At 36.9% G+C, this 16,865-nt stretch overlaps 3 protein-coding genes across 11 annotated transcripts in view; 1 reads left to right on the forward strand and 2 right to left on the reverse strand.

The window, feature by feature from the left end:
* Nucleotides 1-4,855, forward strand: part of LOC128677418 (retinoblastoma-like protein 1) — a 13,696-nt gene extending 8,841 nt beyond the window's left edge. Inside the window, exons 12-19 of one of the 2 annotated variants that reach the window (XM_053758250.1) lie at nt 269-355; nt 558-643; nt 1,063-1,242; nt 1,632-1,758; nt 2,319-2,416; nt 2,851-3,012; nt 3,210-3,373; nt 3,682-4,855. In XM_053758250.1, the coding sequence (XP_053614225.1) occupies nt 269-355; nt 558-643; nt 1,063-1,242; nt 1,632-1,758; nt 2,319-2,416; nt 2,851-3,012; nt 3,210-3,359 (890 nt within the window). In that variant the 3' untranslated portion in view covers nt 3,360-3,373; nt 3,682-4,855. Of the gene's footprint in view, nt 1-268; nt 356-557; nt 644-1,062; nt 1,243-1,631; nt 1,759-2,318; nt 2,417-2,850; nt 3,013-3,209 lie in introns of both variants that reach the window. The other variant, XM_053758249.1, reaches the window with a different exon arrangement.
* A 635-nt stretch (nt 4,856-5,490) lies between these two features.
* Nucleotides 5,491-9,091, reverse strand: Sgf29 (SAGA-associated factor 29kDa). Of its 2 annotated transcripts, none has more exons than XM_053758252.1 (7): nt 9,073-9,091; nt 8,594-8,699; nt 8,296-8,442; nt 7,931-8,056; nt 7,375-7,599; nt 6,831-7,088; nt 5,491-5,928 (listed from the first exon to the last, which is right to left on the reverse strand). In XM_053758252.1, the coding sequence occupies exons 2-7, from the start codon at nt 8,630-8,632 to the stop codon at nt 5,836-5,838; spliced, it is 888 nt and encodes a 295-aa protein (XP_053614227.1). In that variant the 5' UTR covers nt 8,633-8,699; nt 9,073-9,091; the 3' UTR covers nt 5,491-5,835. The 2 variants fall into 2 exon arrangements, with proteins under 2 accessions (XP_053614227.1, XP_053614226.1); XM_053758251.1 differs by lacking the exon at nt 9,073-9,091 and adding an exon at nt 8,792-8,946.
* A 1,033-nt stretch (nt 9,092-10,124) lies between these two features.
* Nucleotides 10,125-16,545, reverse strand: Pabp2. Of its 7 annotated transcripts, none has more exons than XM_053758258.2 (7): nt 16,357-16,545; nt 16,102-16,250; nt 15,176-15,326; nt 14,631-14,763; nt 14,083-14,212; nt 13,579-13,715; nt 10,125-11,911 (listed from the first exon to the last, which is right to left on the reverse strand). In XM_053758258.2, the coding sequence occupies exons 2-7, from the start codon at nt 16,192-16,194 to the stop codon at nt 11,875-11,877; spliced, it is 681 nt and encodes a 226-aa protein (XP_053614233.1). In that variant the 5' UTR covers nt 16,195-16,250; nt 16,357-16,545; the 3' UTR covers nt 10,125-11,874. The 7 variants fall into 7 exon arrangements, with proteins under 7 accessions (XP_053614233.1, XP_053614230.1, XP_053614234.1 ...); XM_053758255.2 differs by having other exon boundaries at nt 16,102-16,253; XM_053758259.1 differs by having other exon boundaries at nt 10,125-11,902; nt 16,102-16,254.
* Nucleotides 16,546-16,865: the final 320 nt, after the last annotated feature.

Genomic DNA, 16,865 nt, shown 5'->3' on the forward strand with positions numbered 1-16,865 from the left:
ACACATCTCGTGAGAGTCGCCAACAGTCTGTATTGCTGTTTGTTTTGTTGCTCTCTCTCTCTCTCTCTCTCTCACTCTCGTGCTGGAGTGGCGACTGTATCCTCACTCCCGCTACACATTAGCATAGATTTCCTCCTTGACGACAAGCCAGCACTTTGGGAATATTTATTTTAATGTCATTTATAAGACTAAGAATTTATTTTGTTTATTTTTCTTCACAAAAAACTAAAACTTAAACCTGAACGAATTAAAATAAGTGATATTTCAGATGGTGTACAACCGCGCGTTGCAACGGTAGAACAAACCAAGAGGCAGCTATTCCAAGATAATATTCGACCGGGACAGTCCCTTCTAGGTAAACATAGGCATAAGGTTTTACAACGATTATTTTTCCAGTTTGTATAAGTTATGCCCTTATCTCATTTAATTTTAACATTTGGCTTCGCCGCAGCCTTTTAATCATCCATATATGTGTTTTACGCATAAATTATATACGATCTACATAAATATTCCGAAAAAAAATCCACAGAAAAGTGAAATGCCGTTGTATATTCTAGTGTCGAGTAGTCCCGACGCCGCCGCGTCCCCCGGACACACTCCCCCGCGACGCACCAACAATTCATTGATACTCTTCTTTAGAAAGGTAACCTAAAAGAATTTTCCTCTATGCACAGAAATAATTATATGAAAGAATAATATTTAACCTTAATAAAAATAGGGCACTATAAGAAGCCAAAACAATATTTTGTCTGTCTCTATGTTTGTATGCGCTTCACGTACAGAATGGAATTTGATGCGGTTAAATAAAAAATAAACGACCATAGATATTGTAAAAATTTTTTATCGTATTGGTAATATATTAAAGAAGAACGTAAATCTCTAAAATTCTTCATACAAAAGTAGTCTTTTATCCCCTTATTGATAAAGATAAAAATTAGTTTTACCGTCTGACTTCATTTCTCTTTTGATTTTGAACATCTTTATCTACCTTAAAAGATAATCCAGGAAGCGAGTCACCCTCGTGAGTATTCAATGTGTGTGTGTGTGTGTGTGTATGTGCAGTTGTACGGGCTGGCGGCGCTGCGCATGTACGACCTGTGCCAGCGGCTGCGGCTCAGCGACGCCGACCTCAAGCTGAAGATCTGGAACTGCCTGGAGCACTCCATCATGCACCACACCTCTCTGCTTAGAGATCGACATCTCGACCAGATATTACTGTGTGCTGTTTATGTTATATGTAGGGTGAGTATATATTGGTTTTTATCATCATATCCATACAGTTTCTCACTAGAAATTAGACTAGAAGTATTACATATATTCATACTTCTAGTCTTATCCATTCTTTCTTATGATATATGTTTGTAAAGTTTGATACATGCTATGAAGTATAATACTAACATATATTATATTTCATAACATATAACAACGATTTGACTTTTCGCCGCGCAGAGCATATTTCAATAAAAAGAGATATCCTGATGATAATCTTTTTTTTTTCTAAAGATCTAGGCAGGATGACTTGATTTGATATGCCGTCAAGATCTCGACCGTCATGTATAATAAATCACAAAGAAACACGACCGCACGGCACAGCGCCTGAGCTAATACTGAGCTATTTTCGTTATATGCAGGTGTGCAACAACGCATCGAATCCTGTGGAGCGCAGCTTTGCTGAGATCATGCGCTGCTACCGGCTGCGGCCGCTGGCCGACAACCTCGTCTACCGCTACGTGCTCATCGAGCGGGCCTCGGGCGACAGTAAGTTACACGAGTGTGGCCGTATGCTGGTGTGCTGCTATAACAACTACTACTAACATTACAACAAAATTAATACATTTCAGTTCTTCTTGCCTTTTCGAGGGTGTTCATTTCTAATAGTGTCAGGTTTTAAGTCGCCTAAAGACATCTGACATGACTTTACGACTACTGGTCTAGTGGCGAGTACTGGCATGCCCACTAGTGATCTTCAACTGTCAACCAGTCTGCAGCTTTCCTCACGATGTTTTCATTCGCTAAAAGCAAGTGCTGAAACCTGATGCTGAAGTCGTGGCACAAGTAGGATTGCAACCTCGGATGGTTTTAACCACTTGACTAACACCGCGTCAAGAAATATCCACAGAAATAAATAGTACGTTTCTATTTAATTTCCTTCTAACAGGGTTTACATTGTTAACATTTACTTTGTTATGTTGTGAACATAAATTAATATAAATTCACGAGAACCCACCAAACAAACTGCACTTATTAGCAATGCCCGCCTCGTGCACTAACCCTTAGTGTACAACGCAAATATTAAATAAATTACATTGTTATTGCAGAGGCAGCGAGAAGAAACGATTTAATCACATTTTACAACGAAGTTTACGTGCCACTAATGCAGAACTACGTTTTGAGATTCAACGGAAGGCATAAAGATGTAAGTTCAATGATACCTACCTACCTTATTATGACTGAAAAACATAATTGTGTCACTTCAGCTATATATAGCAATTTGTTTGATATTTTTTTACTGAGTGGAATAGATATGTTTATTTATAACTGTAATAAATCTCCAGCGGAGAGCATCAATTTTTTCTCCACCACTTCGTACGGTCTTCGTTGCAGCCTTAGTTGTCAGACCATTTGGCTCAAATCATCCTTGACTACATCATATCTTTTTGGATGGCTCCGTGGCCTAGCCAGGCATTTGTTACCTGCATAATTAGTTTACGCAAACGTGGCCGTATCAGCGGCGTCGTCTCTTCTATTAGGCTGCCGTGAATGCTCCACTGACTAGAACAACGTTCTCAAATTCGATTAAGATTCACGCCTTAGGCTTTGAGAGACTGATGATTTATTTTTCTCTTTTAGGAAGGTCCGCTATCTCCCCTCCCGGCTCGTCGTGGTGAGCTATCGTTCTCTCCCGCGGGTTTGCGCGTGTCTGAGGGCCACCAGCTGTACGTGCGCCCCTTCACCGCGCCCCGCACTGCCGACTTCCAGCTCACGTACCGCTTCAGCCGGAGCCCCGCCAAGGTTAGTGTAGTTAGCTCTATTTAGGAGGTCCGTTATCTGCTGGTCTGTAGTGTCCGAGGTTGACCAAAATGGACGTGCGGAAAAGTCTGATTTTTTTTATTATCATATTTGGTGTGCTTATTGCATGAACAGTTATTTTCGATTGAATGTAGAATGAACGGTGTAACGTATCGGTAACAGTAGTGTGTCGCCGACAGGACCTGCACGCGATCAACAGCCTGGTGTCGATGGTGAAGCGCGGCGCGGAGCTGAGCGCGGGCGCGCGTGCGGACGCGCTCAAGCGCGCGCGCGCGCACCCCGTCGCGCGCAAGCTGCAGGGCGTCGTCAGCGACCGCCGCGCGCTCTAGCTGCCTTCACATAGGTACACCACACTACTTCACTCGAATTTAGAATACAGGGCAGGTTAAAATGTTCGAGCACTAACGAAAACTGACTGAAGAGTACGAGAGGGAGGACCCGACGCTCCCGACGCTCCATAGAATTGTTCTACTGCCTTGCTAAAAATAAAATAGCCGTAAACGTTTAATGCACTCAGAATTGTCAAAAAAAACGAATAAGATAAGCGTGTCAATGGTCTGACTAATAAAAGATGGCAAAGTGTAAATGTACTGCTTTCTATAAACAATCACTTCAACGTCTGTTAAATTACTTCAATTACTTTGATTACAGATGGCGCCACATAAGGAAATATGAATTTTATTTTAATTATCAAATGTACCAAAACTTATTGCTTTTTAGCTCTCTAGCCGCCTTTCTCCCTCTATTTCTTATTGTTTGACGAATTTAAATATACCCAAAATCAATTTTTATTTAATTGACAAAAAATATTGTCGCATGAGATGTGAACTTTTGAAACAAATTTTAATTAGGCACAAGTCTGTAATAACTGGCTAATGTTTTTCAACAGCTTATAATATGTTATCTCCCATTTGTTTCGGTATATAATTGTATACTTATTGTCAAAAGATTTTAGTTCTTTGCTTATGAATCTAATTAGAATTAAATGTTAAGTGTGTGAGATGTTTTAAATTTAAGGAAATTAAATGTCCGGATAGCTTAAATTTAAAACATTGAAGGTTAAAATGATCTCATATACTCTGAGCAATGATAAGCCATATTTAAAATTTGCTCATTGCTTTTGTATTATAAATTTTCCATAAATTATTTAGCAGGGATAAAAGGTCATGCTTACAATTTTAAAAGTCACAAATTGTTATTGGAGTTAAAAAAACGCTTTTTGGTTATAAGGCTTTTATAAATAATGGGACCCATTATTAAAGTTCTACACATATTATAATGACAAAAATCACTATTTTTTTTTAAATATTGACTTGGAAAAAAGACAATATATTTTATTAAGAAACCATAGCTACATGGGATTATTTCAATAATCGTAGTTATCTTTTAGTTTTTCTTGTAAATCGTATAATTTTATTTGTTACATTAGTTAGCTATGCAACTGGTTTTACATAGTATCTTTCACTTTTATTTGTATATAAATTGGTGCATGACGTTTTGTATATTTGACCAAAAGTAATTTTATTTTAAGACAATATATCTATATACTAGGAAGATTTGTGATAACTTCCTTTAGGTTGGACCGTTTGCGTAGTCCTCGCATTGCCTAAATAAGAAATGTATATTTTATTTTCTTCCATTAATCTTACCTATTTAAGTCATGAAATCAATTTATCTTAGTTTAGAACATTTATCATGTGTAATACACTTATGTTTACTCAATTTGGTTTAGTAAAAGCAACCAACCAACATTGTTGTAATGTTGTATCAGTGAAATCAGGTATCATAAGAATCTGTAAGTCAAAAATAAATATTATAAACTGAATTCATATTGTATTTATTTTGAAATATCTCAAGCCTATGTAATATAAAATAACTTTGTAATTCGTATCTCGGAATATGTGGGTTCATATTCTGTGGGTTAATTAAAAACATTTCTTTAATTCATATACATTTATAACTTACATACACCTGCAGATACATGCATGAAATGAATATACTAACTTAACTAGTGTTATGATGAAAATTGCTATTTACAAAAATACGACAATAGATTTACATTTTGATCTTTGTTACATGGTAATCCTATAAGTATGAGAAAAATCTTGGATTTTCTAAAATGATGTTTTATATACCACAGGCAAAGATGTAGTAACCTGCCTGATCAACAAAACTATGAGGCATCATTAAAATGTTTACATTGCATCTGTATATTATGCATATCTATGTATGCAGTCAGATTTTTTATATAATTTGATAACTTCAAAGATTATTTAACGCGGAGGCGTGTGGTAGTGTTCACGTCAGGCAGGCGGCCGGTCGTATAATCACATTTTATTATAATTATAAACACGGGCACTGAGCTTCGGAACGTCACAGCCAGGAACGGAGGAGAGAAAATGGTTTCTCATTGACATTGTCAGCCTAAATGTACTGAGATTCTATTTAAACTAGTCAGCACAGCCGATATGCGGGTTATTTAATTTATTATAATACTGAGCAGTATTGAAACAGTAAAGAAAAAATCCCCTTCGCCTTTTTATCATCATAGTTCCTGTTCCTGAAATATTATATTTTAACAAACTGTTTTAATTTTTAAAACGTTCTATTTCAATATTGGTCATTTATTATGAATTTGGATATTATGACACAAATAATATCATAGGTGATTTTTTAAACACACCATCCAGAAACTATAGACAAAATATCCCAAAACACCTTCCGCAGGGGATCGTTTGAGAGGATTTCCGTTTAGACGCCGGAGTCGTCCGACGTGGAGCAGCAGTCGCGGGGCCGGACGTGGGGTCAGGAGGCGCGGCCCTTGCCCTCCTTGATCGCGATCACGTAGCGCTGCGCCACGCGCTCCGGCGGGGAGTACCCGTCCGCGTACGACGAGTCCTGCACAAATACCAATATATGGTTCACTAGCTGTTTAAACGTGACTTCGTCAGCGCAGAATAGTTTCTTCTGACAGCATAATTATAGCGATTTAGCCGTGAAAGCGGAACAGAGAGACATTTATAATATTAGTATGGATTAGGGTACGAGAGTGCAAATGGTCCCGAACATTATATAAAGCCATCCCGAACAACAAAAACATGTGAACAACAAAATGTCTACACAAAATCTTGACACACAGATATATCTACAGACTTTTACCTGCAGTTCTTGTTAGTTGTCTTTGGTTCGATAACAATCTGTACGATACAGTTTCGGTGAAAATGTCATAATGGAATCACTGGTATAGCTTTTTCATTTGCTTCTTAGAAATTATATTGAGAACTTAAAGAAACATAACTAGTAAATGCCTTTTCGCTTGTAGCGACATCTACCACGCCACATGCACAACAGCGCAGATGTAAAAAGCCGACCAAACGCAATGAATAACAAGCCACACAAGTGATCCACGACACTACGGACAGATGGCACTACGGTCGACTCGCTACTAGAAGCTAACAAGCCTAGACCGCGCAGACAGTGCGTTTTCGATTGGAAGCATAAATACAACCTCTGACATGACACCGTTGTGGCCGTGCGGTTCCCCAGGCGCAACACCTAGCTTGGCGGGAAGGGAAGACCCTTTGTGGCGGTCGAGCATATAATCACCTAGCTCCCGCTACACGCTCATTACATTTGAATACCTTACTTACATCGCTGGCTCAGCAACCCCCTATGGGTTACTGATTTTGGCCTCGGAAACAGCAAAATTTTCCACTCTTTTTTCAATATCTAGTTATAAGTTATATTTCTCCTGTAAATGGCACAACAAAAAATTAATAAATCTAAAAGCACGATCTCACCTCAAACAAAACTTCGTACGGGTCAGCAGCGCTGGCCGGCAGCCTGTTGACCACCGCGCGGTAGAAGCATGTGGTCTGCGGATACAGCGCCATCACGACGGCGCCTTTGGGAAACAGCGCGTGTTCATCCGTGCGAGGGTCGGCCCTCATCAGCGGCAGAGGCACCACCCGCCGCTTGCTCAGTACGTGGCGGTTCTTCTGCTCTTCGTCTATGTCGTCCACTTCGTATTTACCTTGAGCCGGCAACCAGCTTACGACCTGAATGAGTTATTTTTGAATGTAATTATTTCTTATAACATATCTAATGCTGAATGGCATTAGATCAAATGAAATAATGTTCAAATATCTATGTTATTTATCTTCTACTTTATTATATACAACATTCATAGTTTGATTGATTATAGCCTGAATATGTGTACATTACTACATCAATAGCTAAGACTTCAAAATTGGATCACCAATGGTCAGCTTTTTCAGTAAATAATAGCAATCTAGTATAGTAGAAGTGGTTCCATCGTCTAAAAAACCTATCCATCTAACATACCTCAGCCAGTATCCAGTTCTCCTCCTTATCCGAGACCCTGACGAGCGCGGCGACGGCGTCCCCGGCGCGGGCCACGTGTCCGGCGTCGGCCGGCACGGCGCCGCACAGCGCCGGCGCGCGCTCGCCGGTCCGGCCCACGTGTAATGGCAATGTCTGCGCTGCGCTCAGTAACATCTTCATTAGGGCGCCGCAGCCGATCGTCTCCTTGTTACCCGCGTGCCGTGCCTTGTCAATAAAATACATAGATTCACACAACATGCCTTGTCAATATTATACATCAAATCCTATATAATCCTCTGGAATCACACTGTCTATTGGTGAAAACCGCATGAAAATCCGAACAGTAGTTTTTGAGTTTATTGTGATCAAACACACACACATGGCAGAGGACATAATATGTAAGGATCTGTAACAGGTAACCAAGTCAGAAGTAATTATTTTAAGATCATCAATTGTACACTGTAATAAATGAAAATAAATATACTTTAATTGTATCAAAAGCAACAAAGAACACCTTTGATTAGAGTAACCATGAAAAGTTCAAATAAAATAGTACCTGTATCCTTCTCTCATTTTTAATGGCTCGTATCTCATAAATGCGTGCCAATGCAGCTCGCAGCAATCTTTCTTCTTGTTCGCCTGCCGTCAGCCCCGACTTGTACAGGCTTTTCAACTGCATTTGCTATAAATTTAATGTTATATTTTTTTTATTTAAGTTTATGGCTCAAACATTATTTTTCTGGGAAGGAAAATTTAAGTGGGTGATGTGACAATATTTAGTATTTAAATTTCAAAGTAACTTTTAATTTTCAAAATAAAAGTGATTTTTAACACTAATTTCATTTCAATTTGACTTCAGTACAGCAGTTTTTGTGTGCTATAAATTGGTTAAAAGTATAAAAGTTTTGTTTGATAACCAACCTGTTGTGAAGAACTGGAGGAGTCATCATTGGATGCCGGAGATTCAGCTGCCTTCTCCGCTCGCAGTATGGAATCAATGCACTGTTCATTGCGACCCCTTTCTGCCTCTATCTCATAAATCAGTCTATGAAGAGATCTTAGGCGTTCCTGAAAACAATAATTTCTGATAAATCTAGTAAAAGACTTTCAGGATTTAAGGGAATCAAATTTAACTAATAATACTGAAACCATGGGCGGAAAAGGCTATCAGTGGCTTGGATAAGAACATGACATTTTCTAATACTAAAAATCAACATACTTGCACTTGTTGTGCGGCAACATCAGCGGTTAGGGGCATACTGCAGAGTGCTAGACAGCTTCCAACTCAAATACACCACATGAAACCAACTGATGCAAACAAAAATCTACAACAAGTTATAATAATATAATTAGTAAGTGTCAAAACATTGCGATATGTAAATAGAGCAGTGAAAAAGATTGAAGATTAAACTCTTACGACAATTATCAAATTAAACAACGAAGCAGCATAAATCATGGAAGTAAATACACTTGTGTTATTTTAACAAGGAAACAAACAAACAAAATAGCCTTTTGCTCTTCGTCGGACTCGTCCCAAATAGCGTAGCCGCCGTTACCGCTCGATAGACAACAATCGATAGCTGTTACAGAAAATAAAAATGATATCGATAGTTATTATGTTAAATAGTATCGTTCGCATTTGTAATTTCTATTTTAATAAGTAAAGATTATCATTAGTATATTAAATAGTACATGTACCCGTTTAAAAAATATATGTATATTACTGGATAAATGTATACTAAATTCTTTCCGCCATACGCCTTCGCATATTGCACTACGAGTTTATATAAGATTACCGATAGTAAAAATCGCAAATTAATACTGTCGATTAGATTATAGATAGTTACAATATCGATAGTCTAATCGTAATCATAGTTCGATATTATCGATAGTTTTCAACACTAATCCTAAACAAAGTTATTTATTGAAGATTTGACATCTTTTCGACGTACAGTGATAAGTTTGGCATTGACATTAGCACCAAAAAAACCATAGATATTGGAGCTATTATTTTACCTACTTTGCAACTAAGACAAAAAATACTACAAACACCACGGCAAAAATTTAATATTCTGTCACGGACCTAAACTTTTTCTGTGATGTTTGTAAACGGAATTTCCGTCACAGACACGGACCGCGAGTTTGTCGACCGACCGCCCACACGACACATACCATGTACATGCTGAGTCCAAAGGTGTAAAGTCCAAAGGGGCAAAAATGTTGGTTGGTTTGGTTCCTGACTTTATTCCGGCTGTGAGTCCACGAAGCCTAGGATCAACGTAAAAATAAACCTAACATTTTAATGATTCTGCTCTGATTTTACCTGCTCTTTTTTAACCGTTCGCCTGCCTAACGTCTACTCTCTTTGGGAATACTATTATTTTATTAGCTGCAAGGTTGTGTAGGTACATTATTCCACTCGTATTAGACTTTGTGAAAAACAGAGTTGTATTATCTTGGCTCTTTTGTTTTCAGTCTTATAAAATCCTCATCACATAGCAAGCAACGATAGATAGGTGAAAGCGCTCGGTGAAAGTGCAAACCTTTGTTAGAAAATCTGAACCTCAGATTTGTTTAATCGCAATCTTTGGGACACCCAGCAGAAATAGAAAAAATATGTACGACGACCACTACAATTTTACAGCTAGGTATAATAGTATAGTCCAACCATTTTTCAAAATGAACAACTACTCATATGCGTTTGTTAGGCGTAGATTAGGAATTATTTTAAAGAAAATAAAACAACAGCATGTTCTTAAGACTATTCTTAAATTATTCTTCAACCTGCATAATTTATAACTTCGCACTTTATGCTTTTTTTATTAATCATTATATAGTGCTGTTTGCTTTTTTGTAAAAGAAACGAAGGAAATACAAGATTGGGTTTAACAATTGTACTTGATTGCTAAGGATACACCAATCTTTCCCAATAAAAGAACAGAAACAGAAAATTAAATTAAATACAAGTTTTTAATTTAATTTTCTGTAGAAATAAGTTGGTGGAGCCAGAGCCAAACAGAATTGATATAAAATACTGATAAATATTTTAGACTAAATATTCTTAATTTAGTGATCTTTTTGCTAGCCAGGTACCAGGTACTAATACAGCGATGTTAAGTATTAAAAAAATGTTACACACTACAAAGTTGTAGCTACATTCCTATACCTTTTCACAATACTTAGTGGTTCCTCCAAGACATCAGAACAATATGCTAGGTGTCAACATATCCAGAGATTTTAACTAAATGATTGTTAATGCCATGAAGCTACAGGCAATACTGGAGCCAGTACTAATAAAAATTCTTTGATGTAAAATGCCTACATATATTGTTATCTTTTTCATGGTGGTCCGACCTCTTTTTTTGTTTCCCGTGTGACCCATTTCTTGTGTATTGCGAGGTATATACATAGGTAGAAGTGCGGTGAAACTTAATTATACGAGTCATCGTGTGCCACATATGAAAAGAGATATCATAGGTATTTTACTTCAAAATGCTCTTATAGTAGTGCTGGCTCCATTATCTATAGCTACATGGTCATAGATATAGCTTACAGTTAGCTGGCAACATTGAGCAGTGACTTCTACAGGTGTTATGTGCAGATGTGCAAACACCATAAAATAAAGACAATTAGATCTTGCTGTGTTAACATCTCAAATATGATGGTTGTAATTGTAAAAGTATTTTGAAATTGTTATCTGGAGTACAGAACGTGTAAAGAAGACAGTTATCATACTTCACTTAGTCCTTACTCTAGTAAAACGCGTGCCATTTACTAGTCTCACGTTGTGAGCTTATGTCAGTGTCGCTATAAATAGCGCTAGTGTATTTAAACAATAAGTATAATAATTACAGTGCTAAATTGCGCTAATCTGTTATATTTAATAAAGATATTAACAGTTTACTTTCAATAGAGAATAATATTTATTAAAATTTGTATGACAATAGCCACTCGCACGGTGATAATGATCAAGGTATCAATCACCTCACTAGAGCATGACACGAGAAAATCTAATAACTAGCAGTCCTAGATTACTCGTAACAATTACGCTTAGATACCTAACATTTCAACAATTATATCAGGTTCAACTATTCACAAAAATATACTTGTGTTGACCTAATATTTAATTTATCTATATTCAGAAGTGTCCCTCCTTGTGGCTGAAAATCTGCTTCTTAGTATCTCAAACCGCGTCAGCCTACAGGCGCAATAACATTATCTAGATTCAAGTACAGTATCGGCTAGCCTAGTGTTTCCAGATTGGCTCTAGAATGTCTTACATTTCCCATCAAATGTTTCATTTACACACAAATAGCACAACATTTCAAAAAGTCAGTTCATTAATCAATCTTATACAAATAAAAATAGAATTCATTCGTTTAAATGATCAGCTTAAAGTTACAGGGTGTCCCTGCCTAGAGCGGGCGCGGGGAGCCCGGGTGGAGCTGGCCGGGGCTAGCGGGCGCCCGGGGCTCGGCGGCCGGCGCCCCTCTACCGCACTCAGTAAGGGCTGTAGTACGAACCACGCCTGAAGCCCCTGCGAATAACGCATCATTTAATCATGGCATTAGAGAAACATTGCGCCAATATAAACTGAATCGTTGTGTTATTTACCATTTAGTTTAGAATAATGTGTAAGCCTAGACATTTTCTGAGATTACTACGCCTAAGCATAAGCACAAGTATGCAAAGTATGCAAGTATTGGACATTCTGAATTTATATACACTTCTGACGTCACTTAGTATTACTAAAAAGAACGAAATTTAAGAACGTGAGAGTGAACGTGAAAGAACTTGAATCATAGTGTCAAAAATTGTTGTGCAATTCTAAAAATACTGGAAATGCCGAACTATTTCTACTGAATGAGATGCTAACTAATTAACGTGCCTTAATTATCGGGATCCTCAACACAGACAGTATTGAGGGACAAAAGAAGAAATATAAACAATCAGAAAGAAAATAAATATAAATTTATTTCTACTAACAAGTAACATTCAACATAATATATATTTTAAGAAAAAGACATGCAATGCTAGATACAAACTTGCTACGTACATATAACAGAGTTATATAATAGTCAAGAGCTTTTGGTGACAGTTTTAATAAGTACAGTCTTCCAGCCCTTGGCGCTTTTGCCATCAATCCTAGCTTTAATAATAGAAATATGTATGTATTGCGTATGTAGTTTATACAATATAAAATAGCAATAGAAATAAAGCAGTTACGAAATGTAGCATTCATCATAGAAATATCTAACAATGCATCAGGCATATTTCCCATGCATATAGATGCTAAAATATACATACTACTGAAAAGTGCTATTAATTGACATCCCGTCAACTGCAAACTGGGGTAACATCGAGTAGCAAGGACCCTGACATCATCTTACAAATAGTCACAACAGTGAACATTGTTATTTATGGATCATAGTGTAACTCACGAAATTTTCAGAGTACATGAAAGTCGATAATCGTAAAACTTATTAAATCAGAGCAATGCTAAATGCAATATGGAAATAATTTTATTTTTCTCAATGCACTTGCTGTGATAATTTGTGGAGTTGAAACTGTATATAGTTCATATTGCCCAGTGTGGGCTTAAAGGCTAAAGAGTGAATATGTCGACATAAATTTAAAAGGTGCATATTATTAGATTACCTTATTTATATCTATTATAGAAAAGTTGTAATTGAATTTAGATGAATTTTACATGACTCTTTAACTATTCCTAAATCACCATAGGCAGAGCCCAGATTTGCAGCCAGTAAATAAGCAAACACTCAGCGGACAAGATAAGACTGCTATAGCAGTTGTAACAAAACTTTCTTGTGTCTCCGCTGAAGTGATAAATAATTCATGCCGGGCACTACACTCAGTTTTTTCTTACGAGTTTAAATATGTAAACAATCTTTGCAGGTTATTTATTAGTCTTATTGTTGAATATTATTAAAAATAAATCAAATATTAGTCCAAACCTTTTAAAGTAAAACATTTATTAAGCATGAAAAGCTTATTTCATAATAGGTTTATTTTAATTCATATTGCTGCACGCAGCAAAAAACACAGAAAAAGAAATATTACTGTAAAAACATAATACAACGGATATGGTACCTAAGATTGTTTTCATGATAACACTTGTAAGAAAAAACGTAGTTTCCAGTAGACAATGTCGGAGCGGGCTGTGTGTATAATCAAAACTCGCACCTGCCGCGCCGCGCGGGCCGGTAGCCCGAGTAGTACGGCGAGAAGCCGCCGCGGAAGCCCCGGCCTCGCCCGCGCATGCTGCGGGGCGGCCGGTTGGTGGACGACAGCCCCGGCTTGTTCGTGCGCTTCGGCATCACCTGCAACCGATATCACATTTTTAAAATTAAAATAAATACCTGCTATAGGTTATCGTGTAATATTTTGCCAAACTTTGGCGAATTAGGCATACGTTGGTATTTCATTTTGGTAAATAAAAGCTCTTATCCACACTTCCTGTCATTTGTGAAATTTGAAAAATTGTACTCACAGCATAGCTACGGCGGTCGAAACGCTCTAGAAGTTGTAAGAGACTACTACACTAGAATCAATATAACAACTTTCACTATCTAAAACAACATCTATTCAGTATTGGTAGGAATCTTCAAATTATCACTAGAAATCACTAAATTAGGTGAGTTAATTCATTCAGATGCTACTTATCGTAATACAAATCCAGCATCATACCTTTATCTGACGCCCTCTGAATAATGAGTCATCCATAGCCATAGCAGTCTGTACACTATCTTTATCACCAAATTCAATGTAGGCAAAACCTTTTGGATGTCCATCAAACTTATTACAAAGAATTGTAACCCTGAAAATGAAATAATAAACCTTTAAGTGCGCGGGGGCAGCAACAGCGCCCTAAAGGCGATAGCCGATAGTGGGGATTGTTCTCTAATCGGCCATTTAATAAAAATTACTAAATCCCTAGTAGACTATAAGTACTAATACAATTCGTTTTTAAGTTTACTAACACAATGGATTCATATTGTCCAAAAAATAAATATTTTTATTTTTTAATTTAAATAATTAAATATAAATCTTATATATTGTTTTATTTTATAAACACTAAAAAGTATTACCACTACTCTGTCTTTCTAGCTTTGCCTTTCTTAAGTGACTATTTTTCAATTTTGATCACCTGGTTAACCATATGTAGGCACTCCACAGATTAACAACCCCTTATAGGTGTAATAAAATGTTTAAATTCTATATTGAGGACCACCCACCTGTTTATAGAGCCACATCCATGAAAGTGCTGTTCAAGCTCTTCAGCTGTAGCTCCATAGTCCACATTGCCAACATACACTGACCGGTTATCAGCTTCTATCTTCTCCTCCAGGGACATATTCAGGGGACTCGCTAAAAATAGGTAGTTGTTGTCAATTAAAACTTTACTAGTTAGGAGGACTATTGGGAATATCAGAAAAATGTAGCCATGTGAGCTACTCTAGGTTATATATTACTGGTTTATCAATTTTATCAAACCAATTTGTTCAAATGTATTTTTTGTGAAAGATTATGTATTGGTAGGATTTGTGGCTATATGCAATTCAGTGAGAACTTTGCATGCTGAACTACTGTGTATACTAAATGCACATATTGTTGTATAAAGTTGACATAAAAGCTTGATTTTTTTCATAGCTGAAAGAGTCCATAGACATGAGTTTTTTTCCACACAAACCAGCACTTTTGGGTTTGCCATCCAACAACCAACCAAAAACCCTCAAAAAACTTCAGATTTATAATAAATTGTATAATGAAGAATATTTACTGAGGCCAGGTGGGCTTCCCAAGCTCATTTGCTTGTCCACCTCAGTTTGCATCTGTTTCAGCTTCTCTGCTTCCTCTTCCATCTCTCTCACTCTTGCCTTAATAGCAGCCAAATCAGGTACCTCATTATTTCCAGATGCCTCATCACCACCCTAACAAATTTACAATAAATACATATAAAATAAAGCTTTGTTATTAATATTTGATTTCTCAATAAGAAAACATGTATTTTGAAATTGAAGCTGAGATTTTGTTGTTATTAACTGAAAAAGAATCTCAAGATGTGAGGAAGAAAATGGATTCATGAGCTGAGTATTCAAGCTTAACATTTGGAGACTTTAACACTTTAAAACCAACATTACGCACTTATTTACTATTTGTAAAAAATTAAAGGTTCATTGGCATTCAAGTTCAATGGCATTTAGAAAAATCTGTCGCTCATTATCCCTCTTATATTTCGCTGCAGCTCTTATAACTATTTGCGTCAATTTGAACACATCCATACAGGTTAGCTGACACAATTGGTGTGAGCAAATAGCAATCCGCGTCTCGCGCGGGATTCGCGTCAGTTTGAATGAAGCTTTACAGGATTGTCCTGTTCTTTATCGGGAATTAAGACAAAATTGGACTAATAATATGTGCACCTTGGCACTTATTATGTATTAAATTATGCTACAACAAAAACTGCAATTGCCTATACCTGTGGCAATCAAGATTTGGATCTTACTTTTTTATATTAACAGAACACAATAATAAGCCGATACCTATGTATTTTAATAATTCATGAAAAAAATCCAAAGTAGTATAAAAAATAGCATATCAAATAGCCTGATCCTATTTCTATTAAATTTAGATAGAAATAAAGAAGAAAGAATCCTAGCTCTTTGAGTAAAGAATGTAATAAAACCAAATAGAAATGCCACTTACTCCGAGGCTGTTGTCAGTCATGTTCAAGGAACCGTTGGTGCCGTCCAAGTGATTGTTATCGAGAGAATCTAAATAATCGTCATTTTCTGCCATGTCCACTCACTGCCTCTATCATTAATTTGGGCACTCTGAGTTGCTTGCACCTCGAACTTCCTGGGGAATAGTAAGTTTTATCTCAATCAAAATTTAAATACGAAGATGCTGCATATAGTGTCTGACGTACCGGTAACCAAATTTGCAAAACAAGTGACCTACTTTTAAAATAAGTTTGGCACAGTCCACGGTCTTACACTTTATTTCACGTATAATGATACAAATTCGATAACATCATACTATTGGGGTGATAATCAAGGATTTGTTTGGCAAAATTATTTGGTATTTTATCGCCAAACAAACGTTTGACAATTGACAATCACGAAAGAAAAAATGCACGACTGACAGTTTATTTGACAGCAATGACACATTCACAAAGAACAATAATGACATTCACATCATTGTCTATGAGCTTGTTTAGGCCATGGAATTTACATAGGGCTTATATTACGCAAAGCTCAGCGCAGATGGCGCTACTGGTAAAACTAAGGTACACAATCATTGCCAATGGAGGCAAAAAGCGCCAAATTTAATATTGTTGCAGGTTTACGACCAAATATATCTTCTACGCAATCGTGGTGCGAGTTTAAAAGAAAAAGGCAAGATTTAGTGGATTAACCTGAAAATAATAACACTATTTTAGCTTATGTTCAGCATTATTTGGCGATGTC

The sequence above is a fragment of the Plodia interpunctella genome, chromosome 18 (genome assembly GCF_027563975.2).
Source record: "Plodia interpunctella isolate USDA-ARS_2022_Savannah chromosome 18, ilPloInte3.2, whole genome shotgun sequence".
NCBI lineage: Eukaryota > Metazoa > Arthropoda > Insecta > Lepidoptera > Pyralidae > Plodia > Plodia interpunctella.

Bases quoted from the DNA above. Each gene is read 5' to 3' on its own strand.
- Sgf29 (XM_053758252.1), bottom strand. From the start codon at position 8,632: ATGCCCCTAACCGCTGATGTTGCCGCACAACAAGTGCAA. The intron at 8,443-8,593 runs GTATGTTGATTT...TATTGTTTTCAG, and splicing joins TTGCCGCACAACAAGTGCAA to GAACGCCTAAGATCTCTTCA. The intron at 8,057-8,295 runs GTTGGTTATCAA...TTAAATTTATAG, and splicing joins CCTCCAGTTCTTCACAACAG to CAAATGCAGTTGAAAAGCCT.
- Pabp2 (XM_053758258.2), bottom strand. From the start codon at position 16,194: ATGGCAGAAAATGACGATTATTTAGATTCTCTCGATAACAATCACTTG. The intron at 15,327-16,101 runs GTAAGTGGCATT...TAAATTTGTTAG, and splicing joins TGACTGACAACAGCCTCGGA to GGTGGTGATGAGGCATCTGG. The intron at 14,764-15,175 runs GTAAATATTCTT...ACCTATTTTTAG, and splicing joins GGGAAGCCCACCTGGCCTCA to CGAGTCCCCTGAATATGTCC.